General features: G+C 54.4%; 1 protein-coding gene across 1 annotated transcript in view; it reads right to left on the bottom strand.

Annotated features, from left to right (window-relative positions):
- Positions 1-345: 345 nt before the first annotated feature.
- RFTN1 (raftlin, lipid raft linker 1) overlaps positions 346-21,986 on the bottom strand; it is a 231,821-nt gene continuing 210,180 nt past the window's right edge. Inside the window, exons 8-10 of the mRNA XM_055570000.1 lie at positions 11,795-11,898; positions 10,767-10,848; positions 346-1,971 (exon numbers count right to left, since the gene is read on the bottom strand). Coding sequence (XP_055425975.1) covers positions 1,612-1,971; positions 10,767-10,848; positions 11,795-11,898 — 546 coding nt within the window. The 3' untranslated portion in view covers positions 346-1,611. The remainder of the gene's footprint in view (positions 1,972-10,766; positions 10,849-11,794; positions 11,899-21,986) is intronic.

A 21,986-nucleotide genomic window follows, 5' to 3' on the forward strand; every position in this document is an offset into this window, starting at 1 on the left:
AACATATACACTCCACTATATGTAAAAGAGATAACCAACAAGGATCTGCTGTATAGCACAGGGAGCTCTACTCAGGATTTTGTAATAACCTATAAAAGAAAAGAATCTGATTACGTGTGTGTGTGTATAACTGAAAAAAAGACTATCTTCTCTTTGAACAGTCTTCATCCTTTATCGTAAGCTCTGGGGTTTAGGCTGGGAAGTTTGCTCATAAGAGGAAAATGTGCCATGTGACTGTGTTAGGATTTTTAATTCTCCCCTATTAAAATAGATTTAAAATGTGTTTTATTTTAGCAAATTTGCACACAGATAAGAAGATAAATAAACATAAAAATGTATCTGCACACAGATAAATTATTTGCACACTGAATAATTTACTTAAAAAGATTGGAGGCATCCTTAGTAATCGATGTGGGGCTTTTTGTTTTAAAAAGGTACTGTCTCCCCCACCCTGGGAGTAGATGGGCACCCAGGGCACCCACGGGGGTGCCCTGACTTACCTGGTGGCCCCTGAATTCCGCTTTCATCTTCTTTGTACAAATGACAGGAAGGCAGAGCGAGCTCAGCTGGCTCCTCCTGCTGGTTGCCAGGAGTTAAGGGACTCAGGAAACAGGAACGGGGACTGGGGTCGGGTGTCCAGACACCAGGCTACGACTCTTCAGTGTGACGTGAAGAAAGACTCCTACTCGCAATGCACTGAACTCGTAGGTGATTTATTGCTTTAAGTAACTAAACAAGAAACAGGAGGGACAGGCTGCTGGTCACGTCGGCTGGCACTCTCTCTCCAGGCTTTGCAGCTGCATCTACTTAAAGCCTCCACAGTATTTTCTGGACGACATAAACACGTCATAACACACGTGGGAAGCGACTTGGCCAAGGACACACTGATTAAAATAACACACAACAGAGGCTCCCCACCAGTCAGCTGGCCCTGTAATAACAGAAAGAAGGTGTGTTCCTAGGATGTGCTGAATACAAAACCTTAAATTTTTTTTTTTGGCAATAATACTAACAGAATACTTTGGCGGACATTCTGCAGAAGTGGGTACATGCACAGAATTCCCTCTGCGTTTCCAGATCACCAGTATCTATGGGAACACTTGGAGAAAAGCCAGGAGGTGGGGCACCTCCCCTCCCAATGTCGTGTTCTTTGCCAAAGAAGCAGGGTCCAGGGGTCAGACAGAGAAAAGCAGTGGGCAGGGCTCAAGGCCATGTTACAAGCTCCCAGCAGCTGCACCAACAGCAGGGGGCTGGACCTCCCCATCTCGGGGCAGGGGGTGGGGGCGACCACGTCGGCCTTGACTGGCAGCCAGGCTTGACCCGGGGTTTGGCCTGAGGGCCCCCTGGAGGCCCTGGGTGGCCCAGCCCCTCCCAGGAACCGTAGGGTCGGGGCTGGACTCCCAGCCCCGAGGTCTAGGAGCAACCAGTCCTCATGGGTTCTAGCACTGGGGCCCAGGACACATTTCAAAAGGATGTGCAGAAACCAACAATGCTGGGGACCCAGCCCTCCTTGGATGGCTCATTAAGCTCTCCAGGAGGGGTCACGCCAAGCCAAAGGCAACGTGCCACAGTCAGGGTGCACGCGCCCCCAGCCCGCCGGCCCAGTGAGGCTCAGGGGTGCTCGGCTGCCGCAGGCCCCGGAGCCACCTCCACGCCAGCATCCTCTCCAGGCTCGGGGCCGGCGAGCCCTGCACTGCCCCCCGCCGGGGCCGGGCTAGGGCCCGAGGGGCCGTTCTGCACAGCCTCGCCCTCCACACATGGCCGGCCGTCCGGACACGGCTTCTCCGCGGGGCCCTCTGCCCAGTCCTCCCGCCCGGGCACATGGCCCCCCGCGTCTCCCGCTCTGGGAAGCTGGTCTTCTGGGTTCTTCTCGCTTTCTTCGGCTTCCCGCTTGCCCCTGACACAGAATTTCCCTCTGGATTTCCTCGTCGGCCTGTTACGCATCTCGTCTCGGGAGAATCGCCACTGAAACTAGAGATTGGGGGAGATGGGAAATAAATACACGCTGCTTCCGTGACCCTGGATCGTCCCTGGACACGTGTTCTGCGTTCACACCCATGTCTGGCAGCGAGACACACAAGGCCCGCTATTCCCCAACCACAGCCCAAACCTCGCACCCACTGGGAGCTGGCAGTTCCTGCCACGGCGTGGACTCTAGGGGTGAATTTCCAGGGAGAGGGCCCCATACCAAAGGCCTGGGAGGGGAGGTGCTGAAATCCTGTCATCTGGAGAACCAGGAGGGGTGAGCACACACAGGCCTGCTCTTCCTAAGGGTATCACCCGGGTCAGAACCTGGGCACTCAGGTCCCCCTGAAGGACTGGCAGGCTGTGCCAGCTGCCAGCTGCACCCCCTCTGCTAGAGAGCACCCCCCCCCCCAAGCCCTCACTCCCTTCCAGGGCAAGCTACGCCCAATGACCAGGCCACGTGGGTCTGGTTAACAGCCCATCCTCCTGGTCCCCCCAGCACTGGCCAGGCCACTGCAGTCGCCGAGTAGGAGCCCAGCACGTCCCTCAGCCACGGCCCCCTTCCCCACCGGCGTTCCCATGGTACTCCCCTTGAAACCTCACCCAAACCCATCCCAGCTGCCGCTTCCCAGGGAGCCCCAGGCTGCGCTCCCCTGTGGGCAGGGGAGTCCACGGAGCGGACAGGACCAAGGGCACAGTCAGTGTCAGAGCTGGACGAGGACGGGGTCACAGGGACGCCGTGGAGGGGGGCCACCCCATGCAGAGTCCACCCAGCTCGGCCCGCGTTCTGATCTATACGATGGGGGGAGTTCCTCTAACTTAAATCGGGGTGGGTGACTCTGTGCAGAGTCAGAGAACGACTTTAGGATTTTCAGGCCACGTGTTCTCTGTTGCAGCCTTTCGACTCTGCTATTGTAGTACAAAAGCAGTCCAGATAACAATACATAAACAGGTCTCGCCGTGTTCCAATAAAACTTTATCAACAAAATCAGGCACTGTGCCGGCCCCTTTTGGCCCAAGAGCCGCAGTGAGCCAAGCTCTGCCATAGAAGGTGTGCACGTCCATACGATGATGCCACAATCCACGTGACAGGCTTAGCGCTGCGTCTAGCACATGATAAACCAGGTGTGTTCACGGCGACTGACGCTGGATGTCAGTTCAGAGCATCAGGGACGCCTCCTGTCCTCGGCTCTGGCATACCCGGGATACAGCAGGGAGCCTGGCACAGAGAAGATGCTCAGCGCCCTTTTGAGAGACGGCTGAATGGGAGGACGCAGCGCCGGCCAAGCTGGCTGCCCTGCGCGTCAGGGGAACCCAGCCCTCTAATTTTAAGAGTCAAAACACCCTGGGGCTTAGCGAGGAGGCGTGGGCGCATCCCATCCCCACATCAGGTCTGGCGGAGCTCCAGAAAGAGAGATTAATCTGGGGAGAAAAGAGGAAAACGTCCAAGTCCTGCTGAGCCTGCTGAGCCTGCTGACATCAGGAGCCGCTCCAGAGGGAGGCAGTGTGGGAGCCTGTGCACTCGGGATACATCTGGGCGCAGGAGCTGGGGCAGACACCGAGGCGTGAGGGGCGGCGAAGGAAGGCGGAGACGTGGGTCCCTGTGTTCACAGGAGAGGCACGTGCTCTGTGAACGGCTCAGCGGGGACTGCGGCCTTCCCTGCGCCCCAGAGCTCCGCCGGCGGCGTGGGGGCGGTGTCTTCTCCGCAGGCTATGCCCGCGGGCACTGCAGCCACAGGGCCCTGGGGACGGGCCAGCCCCGGAGGCCCCGCTGGAGACACGGGTTTTCCAGGGAAGGGAACCGGGGGGCCTCGACCCCGGGGGACGGCCTCGGCCACCCCACCCACGGACACGCGGCTCCACTTGAAGTTGCACGTCTTTCTTTCGCTTCATTTCTTTCCACATGAGTCGCAGCACACTGGTGTCACCAAATACGGACTTGGAGCTAAGCCCTTCTGCGACCGAAAGAGAAGGCAGCCTTCCGTCTGAGTGACTTCCGATGAGGCTACACGCTGGAGGCTGTACCATCCAGGGAAAACCATTTCCTAAGGCTCTACCACGTCGCAGATATATCTGGGTGCTTTGCCAGGAAGAAGCAAAAACGTGCTGTGTATATTTTTTAAAATCTGCCACCTCTGTGGCATTCTCAGCGGGAGAAGTCTACTTCCCCAAATAAGACACCTGCCTGGACGCACTCAGGGCTCTGAGACGGAACACTTCCTGGGATGAGTGCACTGAACCCCTTTTGAACAAGACCAGCAAATCTGGATATTCCATCAACCAAGAGGAAAAGCAGTGAAGTGTGTATGCTGAGGTTGTATGTGTTAGGCACGCAGTCGTGTCTGCAACTCCATGGACTGTAGCCCGCCAGACTCCTCGGTCCATGGGATTCTCCAGGCGAGAAGACTGGAGTGGGCTGCCATTGCCTTTGCCAGGGGATCTTCCCGACTCAGGGATCGAACCCAGGTCTCCTGCATTGCAGACGGATTCTTTACCATCTGAGCCACCAGGGAAGACCTGAGGTTAGGATTTAATATTTATCCTGTCCTCCCCACCTGCCTGCCCTGCAAATCCCAACCAAGTTCCCCGACGATATTGGCTGGGTTTCCCCTAGACACTCCTTTTTGGGGTTTCTCTCATACAGTGACTGACAGACTGCCCTCAGGTTGGAGAGTAGTTTGAGCTTTTCCTACCCAAGCCACGAGCTTTCAACAATGGACCCCCTCTGCAGGTGGAGTGGTCCCCCAGATCCCACCCCGAAGGTGCCCACTTCAGCCGAGACTGCAGCAGGCATCTTGGGGCCCCACGACCACCATGCGGGACCAGGACCTCTGACCTCAGCACGGACTGACCCTGCACGGCTCCTGGGTACCAGCGGTCATCGTTCACTACTGCTGCCTCATGTGCTGCTGCGGCTGCGTTTTACTTCCAGGCCACACGGAGGAGTTTTTTTTAATGGGTGTCTCCAAATAGTCAGAGTCTCTTCTTTCTGCATGGTTTTACAAAAAGGCCAGTTAAGCTGGCCTATACACAGAGCTGAGAGCCAGTCCGCTCTGAGAGATGTTGGGGGAAATTGTATTTTTGTCAAAACAAAACAAAACTGGTGAGACTGTTTAGGCTGAAAGGCCCCAAATAACGCGACACAGTACCACAGGTGGTGTGGTGGCTAAGACCCGCCAGGCCCCGGTTCTGGCATTTGGTAGCTGTCTGTCCTCCGGCAAGGGAGTAATCTCCAGAAGAGCTGCCCTCGCCCCCTGGACTGGGTGCACAGCCCCGGGGTGGGGTGAGTCACCTGAGGGACCCACTCAGCCTGCAGTGGGTGGTGGGTTGGGGACCCATTCACCCCGCAGTAGATGGTGAGTTGGGGGCCCACTCACCCGCAGTGGGGTGCGGGGGGCCCGCTGGCCCACTCCCAGTGTCCCCTGCAGGTGGCTGGTGCACCTGACCGTGCTCATCCCCCTGGGCCAGAGTCCACCCCGGACCCTGGCTCTTCTTAAATTATTCATGCATTTATCTGGCTGTGCTGGGTCTCTGCCACGGCACGCAGGATCTCTTAGCTGTGGCAGACCCTGGCGAGTCTCAGTGCGAACCCCTTGTCCTTGAAAAGGCTGCTCTTGCTAAATGAACAGCAGACGCATGGTTCCCCGAACGTCGGCGGCATCCGGATTCCCGCAGAGGATCACGCTGCACCGCCCTCCTGATACAACACGACCGAGGACACGGCCAGGCCGGGCCTGCGGGGGGCGCTCCGCTCACTCTCTCCAGGCCCCACCTGGGCTGCTGGGCAGAGGGGGATTTGGGGCTGTCCACACCGAGCTGAATGGGAATGACTCTGACCCGTGTTTTTCTGTCCTTCGGAAAACTCTGCCAAGCCAAACGCCTTCAAGGACGGCACCATTCTCTCTGTCCTTAGATGGAGGGTGGTGATGTCACCGACTCCCCAAGCTCCTGGGGGTCCCCAGCCCACCACAGCTGGGGGCCGCAGCCTAGTCGCCCGGAGGCTGCGCCTGGAGTCCTCCCCTTTCCCCCTCTCCTTTGCAAGGAGCACTCTCACGAAGCAGGGAAGTAGCCGTGGCTGAAACTCAGGGTCTCTAGAATCTAAAAGCTAAATGTTCTGAGTGTCCCACGCTGAGACAAGGTTTCCCTTCCCCTGAATTCCCGGAGCAGTGCTCTCACTAGGAACTGCTGGCACCATTTTATGATGAGCGTGTACTGGTTCCGAGAGGTGACGTAACTCTCCCAAGGTCACACAGCTAGAAAACAGCAGAGCTGAAATTCAAACACAGGTTTCTCCGACTCTACACTAATCTTCCGTCTGCTCCTTCTTGGTGGGTAAAAGGTTTCAGACTCACATTCTGGAAGGAAGCCAGGGGAGACGCCACGCGCCTTTGGAATAGCTCAGCCCGCCCGTGCGTGCCTCAGCTTTCAGATGTCGTGACCTCAGGACAGAATCTGCTAGATGAAGGCTTGATGCATGAAACCAACTGGTCAGCTAATGGAAGTAGAGATTTAACTGCCGTGAAAGACCCTTCGGTGTGTCTGATTAAAAAAAACACATCTACATTGAACAGACCCTGACAGGCCTATTTTTAAAAAATCAATAATGATAAAATTTGAATGGAGATACACACGGTGAACCTGGAAAGGGGCCCTAAACTACTCAGCTGAGACACTGGCTGTCAGACTTGGCGGGCGTTCAGGACCACCTGGGGGAACGCCTTCAGCCACAGGGCCCCCACCCTGTCCTGGGGTTTCTGATCAGGGGGCCTGGGGAGGGGACAGAGGCTGGCACTTCACACAAGCTCCCTGGTGATGCCAATTCGGCAGGTTCATGGGTCACAGCGTGAGAACACACAGCTAAGACCACCACCACCAGTTCACTGTGGGAAACAGCCTCCCCCAACCCCTCCACGTGCCCCATCAGCCCCAGCCCGGCATCCGCGGGAGGGCCTCCTCCTCCAGCCTCACCCGCAGGTCCCCTTACTGCTGTACTCGGGACAGTCACAGTCTTGAAGGAACAACAGAAGGACGATTGGCCCCCCGGACCACTTGGGTCCCCTGAGACGCAGGTGGCTTGAAGCAGTAAAAACCAGTACTGCGAGGTCAGTGGTTGCTTCCATCCTTGGATTCAGGGAACCTCGGATATGGGAAGCTCACTCTGATTTACACTTGGATTAACCTCCGTGCTGTCCAAGGGTGGGTGGTGTGTATTTCAGACCCCGAGGCGGGAGAGCTTGCTGTGGGGCAGCTCTGAGCAGAGGTTGGGGGCATCCACACCCAGAGGCAGGCTGCCAGGCTGGAGGACGCAGCACGTCCTGAGAGGTTCCAAGGCGAGTCTCTCAACACAAGAGAGCAGCCGCTGCAGGCGCAGCGGGGTGGACGGGCCTTCCCACGCCAGGGCACAAGTGGGCTGAGGGTGTGCCGCCAGCGCGGAAACCGAGAAAACCCCGACTAGCCGTCCATGCCAGAAATAAGTGCAGAGAAGGGAGAGTCCTCTTTACAGCAGTGTGTGTATGTCCAGAGTTCCAAGTCAGCAGGGCTCGTGGATTGAATTCACACATTTTAAAACCTGCCTGTATCTGCCTCCACTTCGGTAGCTTAGCTGAAGACAGATGTCTTCCGGGTGGCAGAAAGCACCTCTTACCTTCAAAGGAAGTTAATATTTGCTCTGAAAGCCACACTCACAGATGAACAAAGAGGTTTCTTTCAAATACTGAAAGTCCTGTTTGGAGAATTTTGCCCTCTTGGCTGATTAAAAGAGGACTAAATATGCTGCATCCCTGACGTCTGAATTTTGCACTCTTTCCTTAAACATCAGTGCGACACACACCTCGCACGTCCTGGGCCCAGCGGTTTGATTGTTCATTCGCTGGTTCAACAAGTGTTTGCTGAGTACTAACTCAAAGCCTGCTTATTTAACTTATATGGAGAGTACATCATGAGAAACGCTGGGCTGGAAGAAGCACAAGCTGGAATCAAGATTGCCGGGAGAAATATCAATAACCTCAGATATGCAGATGACACCACCCTTATTGCAGAAAGTGAAGAGGAACTCAAAAGCCTCTTGATGAAAGTGAAAGAGGAGAGTGAAAAAGTTGGCTTAAAGCTCAACATTCAGAAAACTAAGATTATGGCATCTGGTCCCATCACTTCATGGGAAATAGATGGGGAAACAGTGGACACAGTGTCAGACTTTATTTTTCTGGGCTCCAGAATCACTGCAGATGGTGATTGCAGCCATGAAATTAAAAGATGCTTACTCCTTGGAAGGAAAGTTATGACCAACCTAGATAGCATATTCAAAAGCAGAGACATTACTTTGCCAACAAAGGTTCGTCTAGTCAAGGCTATGGTTTTTCCAGGAGTCATGTATGGATGTGAGAGTTGGACTGTGAAGAAAACTGAATGCTGAAGAATTGATGCTTTTGAACTATGGTGTTGAAGACTCTTGAGAGTCCCTTGGACTGCAAGGAGATCTAACCAGTCCATTCTAAAGGAGATCAGTCCTGGGTGTTCTTTGGAAGGACTGATGCTGAAGCTGAAAACACCAGTACTTTGGCCACCTCATGCGAAGAGTTGACTCATTGGAAAAGACCCTGATCCTGGGAGGGATTGGGGGCAGGAGGAGAAGGGGACGACAGAGGATGAGGTGGTTGGATGGCATCACCGACTTGATGGACATGGGTCTGAGTAAACTCCAGGAGTTGGTGATGGACAGGGAGGCGTGCTGTGATTCATGGGGTCGCAAAGAGTCGGACACGATTGAGTGCCTGAACTGAACTGAACTGAAAGCCAGGGGCCGGGCATATAGCAGTGCGGACAGAAAGGGTGTGATCTCAGAGAGTTCCTGTCCGATTCTACTGGGGAGGATAAGCTACTGATCACAAATAATCAGGAACAACAGAGAGGAGAGGAACATGGTTCTTCCCGGTGAATCACAGAAGAGCCTGGCTTGGCCTAAAGAGAAAGAATGCCGTCCTGAGAAAATACAAAGGAAGAAAGCATCCCAGATGCAGGAACCGCCCAAGCAAAGGCCCTGTGGCAGTGAGGAACCCAAGAGAGTATGCAGGCCAGGGCGGCTGGGATGCATCAGATGGGCCGGGGGGGGGGCGGGAGGTGGGGGAAGTCCCCCCATATGGACCCTGGTAAAGGCCCCCACCTTTATCTTGAAAAACACAAAGCTTGAGAAGCGCTATAAGCAGCCGGGTGCCACGACTCCATTTGCTCCTTGTAGAAGATCACCTTTGGTTCTGAGTGGAGAACACACTGGAAAGGGAGGCCTGTCATTGGGAGATGAGGGTAGTCCAGGCAGGTGATAATGGGTGAGGGGGTTCCAGAGGGTCAAGGACCTAAAGCTAGACATGCCTTCAGGACGGACTGGCGGTGGGGGGAGGAGACGGAGGCCCCAGGTGAGCTCCAGGGCTCGGGAGCCTGGGCCCACAAAGGGCCGGCCCTCCCGGTGCGGAAGGGTGCGGGGTCACCAGCAGCCACAGGGGAGGAGAGGCTGAGGCTGGCCGCGCTGAGGGGAGACTCGGCGACTCAGGGGTAGGGAGGGGGCCATCTAGGTCTGGGAGTGCAGGAGATTCTCTACGGAAGAGGAAGTGGGGAGACACAGGGCTCCAGATGAGGCAGTGGGTGGGAAACCAGGTGGGCGCGGTGGGGCAGAGAGAGAACAAGGCGCTTCCCGGGCTGGAGGGCGCGGCTGGGGTCAGCGCCGCAGGCCGCGAGCTGAGGGCGCCCGGGGTCTCCAGGGAGCCGGACAGGGAACCACCGGCTTAGGAGTGGGGCCGGGGGCCGGGGCTGGTACAGGACGCCCTCCGGCCGCCGCCCCACGTCACGGCGAGGGCAGTGCCCACTGCCAGGCGCGCCCGCGCCCTCCGGACCGTCCCTGCGGACGTTCATACAATGGCCCTGTGCCCCGTCCTGAACCCCCCGCCCAGATTTCCACCGGCCCTTCCCTCGGCGACGGCACAGCGCACACCAGAACCCCGGCCTGCCCCTCGGGTCCCTCCTTCCAGCGCGCACCGCCCCTCGACGTGCTGGCTGCGGAGGGGCGGCCCCAACCTGTTCACGGCCCCCATCCCCAGCACGCGAGGAGGCCCGGGGGGCGGTACCAGGGGAAGGGTGGGGGCGTCCAGCGGGCTCTGCCCCACGGCCTGGCCGTGCCCGTCACAGGGACAGCGAGCTGGCCCCAGGGCACGGCCGCCCGGCCCCGCGGGTCCCCTGGGAGGAGCACCCTCGGGGGCAAAGCCTGGGGTGTGCGGCCACTGCGGAGGGCCTGGGCTCCGCCTCAGGGAAGCATGGGGTACACCCCCAGTCTCAGGGCGATTGCGCTCCCAGGAGGGTTCGGGTGACGTCCCGGGAGGGTGGGGCACGGCCTGGCCCGAGGACTCGCTCCGCAGGGGCGCTGCCCTGCGTCCACACCAGCCGCGGCCGCTCAGCCCTGCGGGGCGGGCCCTTCGGGGAAGGCGTTCTGGCAGGTTCTCTCTGCCAGGATCTCCAAACCTCCCACGGCTCCAGGGATGGGGCACGGGCCCGAGCTCCGGCCAGCTCGCATGGAGATGAAGATGCAGAGGAACGGGGCGTGGGCCCCCTGCCCAGGCTGCAGCCGCCTCCCAGCGCCCCCCCCTTCAGCCTCGGGAACGCAAACCCTGCCTGCCCAAGCACCCTTGCAGGAGGGGGCCGGCCACACGGCCCCCAGCGCCCCCACCTGCAGGTGACGTGGCTCATTTTGCTGAGGGGGCTCAGGGGTCCCCGGGGCTCCGCGGAGCTAAGCCCAGGAGGGCGGCAAGGTCGCTCACCTTCGATTCCTTCTTCTTGACCTTCTGAGGTAGACACGGCCTCTGGAGAAAGACGACCTGCTTGGTGGACACGGTCCCCTCCCTGCAACACACACGGGAGTGGAGGATGAGTCCTCTTACACCCGGGGGCGGGGGGCCTGGACCTCACATGGGGGCCACCACCTCCAAATTCAGCCAGGCCAGCCGCCCAGGGAAGGAAGGGGGCTGCCCAAGATGGAGAGGTCAGAGGCCATGAAGCCCCCCACAGCACACACCTTTGCTTCTGGGGGGCTGTCTCACGGGCCCAACAGAAGTGGGCACCCCTGAAAGGCAGCTTCATGTCTGAAAACCCCCCTTCCCGTGGTGTGAAATGACAGCTGGCATCTTGGCCAAATGACAACAAAGTGGCCTCGGTGAACACCGGACCGGGGGTGGGGGGCTCTTCCAAGTCTGTCTTTGGGGATGAGGCTTGGGGTGGGGAGCTGGTTGGCCTGGGATGGGTGGCCAGTGAGGACCTGGGCCCAGGCTGAGGCTCCTGCTGGCTGTGTGTCCTCGGGTTTGTGACAGAGTGTCCCTGAGCCTCAGTTTCTTCATCTATAAAATGGGCACGATATCTATGCTTACCACCTCACAGGTAATTAGGAGGACTAGTTTGACAGCAAGCCCAGAAGACAGACAGAAGGCCTTTCAGGGTTGGTAAGACTGGGATAAATCCCCAAAACAAAAAATCCTGCCTCCCGGGATGCTCTGACGACTAGATGAGACTGTGCACGACGTGGCCGCTCGGCCTGGGGCACACTCTAGGTGCCGAGTTTCTTTCGCAGATGAGAGAACTGGGCCCCCTCCGCCCGGTGACAGGCTGGGCGGCAAGTCACTGGCTGAGCTGCCCGTGTGGGGAGCAGGTGCTCGGGGCAGGGGTGGTTTTCTGAGATCCTGGGCCTGCCGTTCCTCGGGTGGAGAGCTGATGCCAACAGGATTCCACAAGTCACGCACACGAAGAGCTGGTCAGGACGGTGCAAGCTTCGGTAAGGTAAGCTGGTTATTGGTACCTGGTTGTCCTGACGACGGGAGTCGGCAGCACACAGGTGAGCTGCCAGCCGTAGGCAGCCAGTGAGTTCAGCAGGGGCACGTAGTCTGTCTGCACCTCCACACCCTGGGGAGAAAGGTCAGGTCAGGGCTGGGGCCGCCTCATCTCAGGGATGGGGAGGCACCACCCAGCCACCAACCCAACAAAGCGGAAGGGGGGGCATACTCCAGCTCAAAGATGCTGCAAGAGCCTGGGGTCCAACTGCCAGTGTGGGGTGTACCCCCTGCCCAGGTCTGTGTCATCGTGGGGTCTCCCTCCCTGCCGCCCGGGTCTGTGCCGTCGTGGGGTCTCCCCCCTCACCCCAGGTCTGTGCTGTCGTGGGGTCTCCCTCCCCCCCCAGGTCTGTGCCGTCATGGGTCACCCTCCCCCTCGCCCCGGGTCTGCGCCGTCATGGGGTCTCCCCCATGGTCTCTGCCGTCGTGGGGTTTCCCCTTCGCCTCGGCCCTGGGTCTATATCATCGTGGGGTCTCCCTCCCCCCTGCCCTGGTCTGTGCCGTTGGCATGGGGTTTGAGCGTTTGTTTTGTTTCAGTCTCCTCTGGACAAATCGCCTCCATGAGCATCACTCAAGAAGCACAGTCACTTCACCTCCAGGGCAGACCCAGGGCCCGTGACCACGCACTGCTCAGGGGGTTGCAGAGCCTCTTGTGGGAGTTAAACTACATCTGAGCAAAAATCAAGTCATTGCATCCAACCAGAGCGGCCACACATACACACACAAATATACCACACCGCACACACACCACACACACAATGCACACACACCACACCACACACACACACACACCACACCACACACACATCACACACACAACACACAACACACACCAGACACACAACACACAGAACACACACTACACACACATATGACACCACACACACCACACACACACCACACACACAGCACAACACACACAGTGCACACAACATACAACACACACCAGACACACAACACACAGAACACACACTAGACACACACCCGACACCATACACACCACACACATCAAACACACAACACATACACAGACACACATAGAGAAATACACCATACTGCACACACACACCACATATACACCACACCACACACACAACACATACAACACACACACCACACCACACACACAACACACACCAGACACACAACACACAACACACACTACACACACACACGACACCACACACACCACACACACCACACACACACAGCACATACAAAGACACACATAGAGAAATACATCACACTGCACACACACCACACACAATGCATACACCACACCACACACTCCACACACACAACACACAGACACACACACATAGAGAATACACCACACCACATACACACACACACACACCATACACACCACACACACACACCACACATACACCACACATACACACCACACACACAAACACACACACCACACACACAATGCACACACCACACACACAATGCACACACCACACAACACACACTAGACACACATACCACACACATAACATACACAGCACAACACACACTACAGACCAGACACACAACACACAGAACACACACTACACACAGACCACACACACACACACAGACACACACAGAGAAATACACCGCACCACACACACACCACACACACAAACACACACACCATACACATAACACAATGAACACACCACACACACACACCACACACATACAACCACACACCATGCACACACCACACAGACCACACAATGCATACACCACACATACCACACCACACACACCACAGACACCACACACAACACACAACACACAGAACACACTACACACATCACACACTACACACATCACACACACCAACACACACACCACACAACACACACACAACAGCACAACACACACACACCGCACAACACAATGCACACCACACAACACACACCAGACACACAACACACAGAACACACACTAGAAACACACACACCACACACATCACACACACACCACATACACAGCACAACACACAACACACACCAGACGCACAACATACTGAACACACACTACACACACACCACACACATAACACACACACCACACAACACACACGCAGAGGGGGTAGACAGGGAGAGGACCCCCTGCCTGGGCCCCCCACCCCCGACCCCGTACCCTGCTTTCTCGAGAGGCAGGTGGACTTCCGACAGCAGCCTCACCGGGCCCTGCCCCCCTGACAGGCATCCAGAGTCCTTGCGTACCGGGACAACCGCAGGACCCACTCAGGAGGACCACAGGCCCGCCAAGGGGTGGATGGGAGGGACGGCTCAGCCCTGCCGCTGGGTTCCCGTCCTGCAGACACCAGGGGGTGCGCACGCGTGCACACACACACACACACACATGCGTGCACATACACACATGCCCCTGAACACAAGACGGCCCGCTTGAGGGCCAGGAGGCTGGCCGGTCAGCGCAAAGGGGCTGGGGCCATCGTGGTGAGGGTGGGCTTCTGGGGGCTCAGAGGCTGGGGGACACGGTGGGCAGAGAAGGGAGGGCCTTCCCGGGGGGACCCCAGCACGAGCCTCACAGTGAGTGGGCGGGTGCCGGGCAGAGGGCTGGCCCGTGGCGAGGGGGCCTCTGGGGACAGAACCGGGGGCCAAAGACAGAAGAGGGGCAGGCCTGCTTCCCCGGGGCTTCTAGAGCTGCCATCGCGGGCACCTGTCCAGGCGTGGCCACTGCGCAGCCACGTCCCCCGAGCCTCCACTGCACACAGGAAGTCGTGGCCTGTGGCAGCCGCTCTCCAAGCGCGGCTCCGTGAGCAGCCTCACCCTGGAACTTGTTGCAAACAGAGTCTCGGGACCCACCCAGACCTGCACAATCAGAAACTCCTTTTACAAATGGTGGGGCCCAGGGGGCTGTTTTTTTTCCTCCTCTTCTTAACTGAAGTGCTGCCCGGGACCAGGACATGCCTGGCAGTCTAGTGGTTCAGACCCCGCACGTATCGCTGGTCAGGGAGCTAAAGCCTCACATGCCGCGGGCTGGTGTGGCCAAAGAAGATCACTGAATTGCTGTCGACTTGCAATATTACACTCTTCTCAGGTTCACACCATCAGCAATCCAGCAGCTTTATAGATTATACTCCACACAAGCCATGCCCGCCACATGCATGCTCAGTCGTGTCTGATTCTGCCACCCCACTGACTGCAGCCTGCCAGGCTCCTCTGTCCAACAGATTCAGTGATCATAAAGCACATATTCATTCCCTGTGCTGTACATTTCCGTATCTTATTTTATACATGATAGGTTCTACCTCTTAATCCCCTTCATTCTCTCCACTGGCAAACGCTAGTTTGTCCTCTACGTCTGTGAGGCTGTTTCTGTTTTGCTATATTCATTCATTTTATTTTTTAGACTTGACATGTAAGTGGAAACATAAAGTATCTCTCTTCCTCTGACTTATTTCACTGATAAGCATAATACCTCCTGGATCCATCTGTGTTGCTGCAAATGGTATCATTTCATTTTCTATGGTTGAGTCAGATTCCATTGTGTGTGTATATACACACAGTGTGTGTCATGTGTGCATGTGTGTGTGTACACACACAAATACACCACTCTTTTTAATCCATATGTCTACTGACTCAGGTTTCTTCTGTATTTTAGCAACTGTGACTCATGCTGCTATGGACACTGAGGTACACCTATCTTTTCTAATTAGCGTTTTCCTATCCTTTGGAAACACACCCAGCAGTGGATCATAAGGCAGCTCTATTTTTTTTTTTAAAGAACACTTCTAATAGTTGAGGTGCAACTTAGTCTGCAGAAGACTGCCTAGGGAATTGATTAGGTTTCTTCTGATGACAGAAGAGTGCAGTTTTGTGGCCACAATCTATCTGCCGTTACCTCGAATAAAGAGATGGGAATACCAGACCACCTGATCTGCCTCTTGAGAAATCTGTATGCAGGTCAGGAAGCAACAGTTGGAACTGGACATGGAACAACAGCCTGGTTCCAAATAGGAAAAGGAGTACGTCAAGGCTGTATATTGTCACCCTGCTTATTTAACTTATACGCAGAGTACATCATGAGAAACGCTGGACTGGAAGAAACACAAGCTGGAATCAAGATTGCCGGGAGAAATATCAATAACCTCAGATATGCAGATGACACCACCCTTATGGCAGAAAGTGAAGACGAACTACAAAGCCTCTTGATGAAAGTGAAAGTGGAGAGTGAAAAAGTTGGCTTAAAGCTCAACATTCAGAAAACGAAGATCATGGCATCTGGTCCCATCACTTCATGGGAAACAGATGGGGAAACAGTGGAAACAGTGTCAGACTGTTTTTTGGGCTCCAAAATCACTGCAGATGGTGACTGCAGCCATGAAATTAAAAGATCTTACTCCTTGGAAGGAAGGTTATGTCCAACCTAGATAGCATATTCAAAAGCAGAGACCTTACTTTACCAACAAAGGTCCATCTAGTCAAGGCTATGGTTTTTCCAGTGGTCATGTATGGATGTGAGAGTTAGACTGTGAAGAAGGCTGAGCGCGGAAGAATTGATGCTTTTGAACTGTGGTGTTGGAGAAGACGCTTGAGAGTCCCTTGGACTGCAAGGAGATCCAACCAGTCCATTCTGAAGGAGATCAGCCCTGGGATTTCTTTGGAAGGAATGATGCTAAAGCTGAAACTCCAGTACTTTGGCTACCTCATGCAAAGAGTTGACTCATTGGAAAAGACTCTGATGCTGGGAGGGATTGGGGGCAGGAGGAGAAGGGGACGACAGAGGATGAGATGGGTGGATGGCATCACTGACTCAATGGATGTGAGTCTGAGTGAACTCCGGGAGTTGGTGATGGACAGGGAGGCCTGGCGTGCTGCGATTCATGGGGTTGCAAAGAGTCGGACACGAGTGAGCAACTGAACTGAACTGAACTGAAGCCCTCCCCTCATTCTCCACGAGGGGCGGAGAGGTCAGGGGGCTCTGAAAGGCTCAGCCCTGCACGGACACAGTTCGGGGGCAGCTGGACTGGGCAGAAGGGAGGGAGGCAGGTACAAAAACCAACCGCGGAGGGGGATGGGAGGGCCCCATTCTGGCCCCGACCATGGAGACCCCATACAGGCCACACCCCATTTCTGCCCCACCCCCGGCACACGGGGCCCTCCATGGCAGGCCCACCTGGCCAGTACATCCCGGGCACTGGGCAGGGGCTCCCCGCCCTGCTGCGGCCGCTTTACCCTGAGAACCCGGGCCCCCATCCCTGCATTCTGGATTTAAGAAGGGGGAAAATGTTAAATCCACACTCGGGCTTTGCGAGGTTGTGATTACTCGGGTCTATCAAGAATAGCCTTCCCTCTTTATCAAGCGCCATGACAGGCCTGCCACAATCAGACAGTCGCCATGGCAACCAGGACCAGCGCAGAGCTCACAAAGCCCGGGTGCTCACAAAGCCTGAGCGGCAGGATGGAGCCCTTTCACCGCGTCCGGCCGGCCCGGTTCTCTCCTCCGCGCCAGCGCAGCCGGACAATGGGCACCCCGGGGGGCAGCCTGGCCGGCCTGCCCAGACAGGGCTCCCGAGCCGGGCTTTGCTCTGCGCTCTTCTCCTTCTCCACCGTCTTCAAGAGGAAGACGACAGGATTCCTCCTCAGCAGCCTTCCCCCTCAAGGTGGGGGATGCCAGCCAGAGGGTCCAGAACCATAAAGACCAAAAGGAAAACAAAGAGAAAACACTGCAAAACATGGCCCTGCCTGAGACAGCCCAGGGTTCAGTCCCAGGTGCTCCCAGCCGGCCGTCACAGCACGGGTGGAAAAGGAAAATACAAACGGTCCGGGGGTGAGGGGGCTCACCCTGCCAGACTCTGCCACGCTCTGGGCGGCCTTGATGTAATTAACGAACGGTTCACGCGGTTTTCCACAGGCACCTGTATCAAAGCCGGTGTGCATATTATCAATAGTCAGAAGATGACGTTTCTAAAAACGACACGAGCCCCACACAGTCAGGGGAAGCTGCTTTCAAGTCTGTTCGCTAGGAAAGGGGGTCGGGCAGGCGTCGGATGGAAGCCGCTCTCTGATCTGCTTTTCCATGACACTGCAGTGAGGAGAGACGCACACGCAGCACTCCAAAGCCAGCCCGCTGATCAAACGGAAAGACATTTCTGGGAACAGCAGCAAAAATTTTAATTAACTCTCCACTCTCCTGTGTGGATGCGGCATCTCCAATCACACCTGGAGTGTTAAAAAAAAAATGGCGCATGTCCTGTGGTTCTTCAACTTGTACAAAAGGGATACATTTGTATTTACGGCTCTTTTTCCTTTGTTCCCTCCGATGCCTCCAGTGGCCGCGAATCCAGTGGAGAAACAGACATCCAACACAACCTTCCCTTACCCTCCAAAACCAGGACAACACACAGCGTTTACTAACAAACACGTGTGTCTTTTGATCCTTTCCCAAAGCCCCTGCAGCAGGGAATATTAGGAGGTAATGCCCTGGTCCAGTGAGAAAGTTTCTATACTGGTATCACTGCACACCTCTCTTTTTCTCCTTGTTTCTGTTCTAGAAGGATCTGGGACAAAAGCAGCTTAAAAGATGACACTTTGTTCTTGACTCGTAACTGGAGAGGAAGAAGGGAATTCAGTTTTCATGTCTGAAAGGACCTCTGGGCTGGTCTCCTGGCAGCCTTGGGGGGTCCTTCCCCTCCATGCCCGGAGAGGACATGCGAAGCAACAGCCGCGAGAGGCTTTTGTAAACTGCTGCCAAAGCACCAATGCCCAACGCTAATGGGCAAGGCATGTTTGTATACGATTTCCTTATGTATCAACTTCAGGCCTCTTCTGATTTCCTACCATGGGACATGGAGGCTTACTGTTCCCGTTCACGTTTCTTACTTTCTCTTTCCTGGTGCCCCCAATGGTGATAATGTAATTAAATCAAAAGTCTATGTTACTGCTGTTGCTGCTGCTAAGTCGCTTCAGTCTTGTCGGACTCTATGCGACCCCATCGACGGCAGCCCACCAGTCTCCCCTGTCCCTGGGATTCTCCAGGCAAGAACACTGGAGTGGGTTGCCATTTTCTTCTCCAATGCATGAAAGTGAAACGTGAAAGTGAAGTCGCTTAGTCCTGTCCGACTCTGTGCAACCCCATGGATTGCAGCCTACCAGGTTCCTCTGTCCATGGGATTTTCCAGGCAAGAGTACTGGAGTGGGGTGCCATTGCCTTCTCCACTCTTCTTCCTACTGCTGCTGCTGCTAAGTCGCTTCAGTTGTCTCGGACTCTGTACGACCCCATAGATGGCAGCCCACCAGGCTCCCCCGTCCCTGGGATTCTCCAGGCAAGAACACTGGAGTGGGTTGCCATTTCCTTCTCCAATGCATGAAAGTGAAAGTGAAAGTGAAAGTGAAGTCGCTCAGTCATGTCCGACTCTTAGTGACCCCAGGGACTGCAGCTTACCAGGCTCCTCTGTCCATGGATTCTCCAGGCAAGAACACTGGAGTGGGTTGCCATTTCCTTCTCCAGCTCTTCTTCCTACCCATCAGTAAATATCCCATGTGCCTAAATATTAATATATTAGTTCAGGGAGGCCTGGCGTGCAACTGAACTGAACTGAACTGAGAGAATCAATTCCCAGGCAGGTTGATAAAGTCCAGGGTCTCCAAGAAGGAGAGAGCCTTTGGGTCTGGGGCTTCTGAGGAGGAGAAAGGGGTCTGGAATTCTCAAGAAGGAGGAAAGGACAAACATCTTTTTCTCTACATTCCTTAGTCACATAAAATGCTTTTTCTTTAAGCCCGGAACTCATGATTACACAACAAACAACTCAGTTTCAACTCTGTACCAAGGATTATATAACAACAATGTATCCTGCTTGAGGGCAGTTTCTCCTTCCTGAAAACCTTCTGACTAATTCTGATATCTTAGAATGTATATTATGGGAATGGGTCCCGTCAGTCAGTCAGTTCAGTCGCTCAGTCGTGTCCCCATGAATCACAGCATGCCAGGCCTCCCTGTCCATCACCAACTCCTGGAGTTCACTCAGACTCATGTCCATCGAGTCGGTGATGCCATCCAGCCATCTCATCCTGTCATCCCCTTCTCCTCCTGCCCACAATCCCTCCCAGCATCAGAGTCTTTTCCAATGAGTCAACTTTTCACATGAGGTGGCCAAAGTACTGGAGTTTCAGCTTTAGCATCAGTCCTTCCAAAGAAATCCCAGGGCTGATCTCCTTCAGAATGGACTGGTTGGATCTCCTTGCAGTCCAAGGGACTCTCAAGAGTCTTCTCCAACACCACAGTTCAAAAGCATCAATTCTTCAGCATTCAGTTTTCTTCACAGTCCAACTCTCACATCCACACATGACTACTGGAAAAACCATAGCCTTGACTAGACGAACCTTTGTTGGCAAAGTAATGTCTCTGCTTTTGAATATGCTATCTAGGTTGGTCATAACTTTCCTTCCAAGGAGTAAGAGTTTTTTAATTTCATGGCTGCAATCACCATCTGCAGTGATTCTGGAGCCCAAAAAACAGTCTGACACTGTTTCCACTGTTTCCCCATCTAATTCCCTGAAGTGACGGGACCAGATGTCATGATTTTAGTTTTCTGAATGTTGAGCTTTAAGCCAACTTTTTCACTCTCCTCTTTCACTTTCATCAAGAGGCTTTTTAGTTCCTCTTCACTTTCTGCCATAAGGGTGGTGTCATCTGCATATCTGAGGTTATTGATATTTCTCCTGGCATTCTTGATTCCAGCTTGTGCTTCTTCCAGCCCAGCGTTTCTCATGATGTACTCTGCATATGAGTTAAATAAGCAGGGTGACAGTATACAGCCTTGACGTACTCCTTTTCCTATTTGGAACCAGTCTGTTGTTCCATGTCCAGTTCTAACTGTTGCTTCCTGACCTGCATACAGATTTCTCAAGAGGCAGGTCAGGTGGTCTGGTATTCTCATCTCTTTCAGAATTTTCCACAGGACTGGAAAAGGTCAGTTTTCATTCCAATCCCAAAGAAAGGCAATGCCAAAGAATGCTCAAACTATCACACAATTGCACTCATCTCACATGCTAGTAAAGTAATGTTCAAAATTCTCCAAGCCAGGCCTCAGCAATACGTGAACTGCGAAGTCCCAGATGTTCAAGCTGGTTTTAGAAAAGGCAGAGGAACCAGAGATCAAATTGCCAACATCCGCTGGATCATGGAAAAAACAAGAGAGTTCCAGAAAATCATCTATTTCTGCTTTATTGACTATGCCAAAGCCTTTGACTGTGTGGATCACAATAAACTGGAGATTCTGAAAGAGGTGGGTCTGGTAGGATCTTTCTATTGTTAAGTTCTAATCCTGTTATCCTAAAATGTAAATTGTGGGGTGGGTGTGGTAAAATTTTCACAACCTCGAGACATTCTTTTGATTTCCTGCAATAACTAACTAAAAAAGTATATAGCTCCCTTGCTAACACTAGCGAGGGGGCACTCTCTGTCCCCCTTCTGATGTCTATGTCAGAAGGTTCCTCTGACCCTTTTCTTACTTTTATAATAAGACTGCTACACAAAAGCTCTTGAGTGATCACGCCTGGTCCCTGGTCCCAAAGGTAAATCTTCGGAGACCACGAATCCGACATCGTTCACCATAAGCTATCAGTTCTATTTTTTCCCATTTGGAGGCCTCATTTCCAGAACGTTCTGTGCCCTTGCTCCAACTGGCATGGATGCTTCTCTGGCCCAGGTTCTCCCTCCACTCTACCTGGGGAGGATGTCTTCTCCTTCTGGGTTTCCCCCTCATTTTGCTGGAGCACACCCTCTGCTGGCTTCCTAGGAAACCGTGACCTGGAAGTTATTTGCATCCCTGCATTCCTACAAGTGTCTTTCTCTTCACCTTTAACTAACCGTCTGGGTACAGAAGTCTAGACTGTGATCGCTTTATCCATCAATACTTGCAAGCATCCCTCCACTAGCTTCTCTATGTCAGCACCGCTATTGTGATACCTGTGTGATTACTCAAGCTTTGAGCATAGCCTGCTGTGCTGCATTGGAACATTTTAGGATGTTTTCCCCCATGAAGTTCCAGAATTCACAATATGCCTTCATGTGGGTGTTTTTTTTTTTTTTTATTCAAAGGGTGTACACCCAATAGCTTTGCCCTCAAAGGATTCCCATCCTTCAGCTCTGAAAAGTATTCTTTTTTTCTTCTCTTTGATAATTTTGCTCTCC

Source organism: Bubalus kerabau, chromosome 2, assembly GCF_029407905.1.
Source record: "Bubalus kerabau isolate K-KA32 ecotype Philippines breed swamp buffalo chromosome 2, PCC_UOA_SB_1v2, whole genome shotgun sequence".
NCBI classification, from domain to species: Eukaryota; Metazoa; Chordata; class Mammalia; order Artiodactyla; family Bovidae; genus Bubalus; species Bubalus kerabau.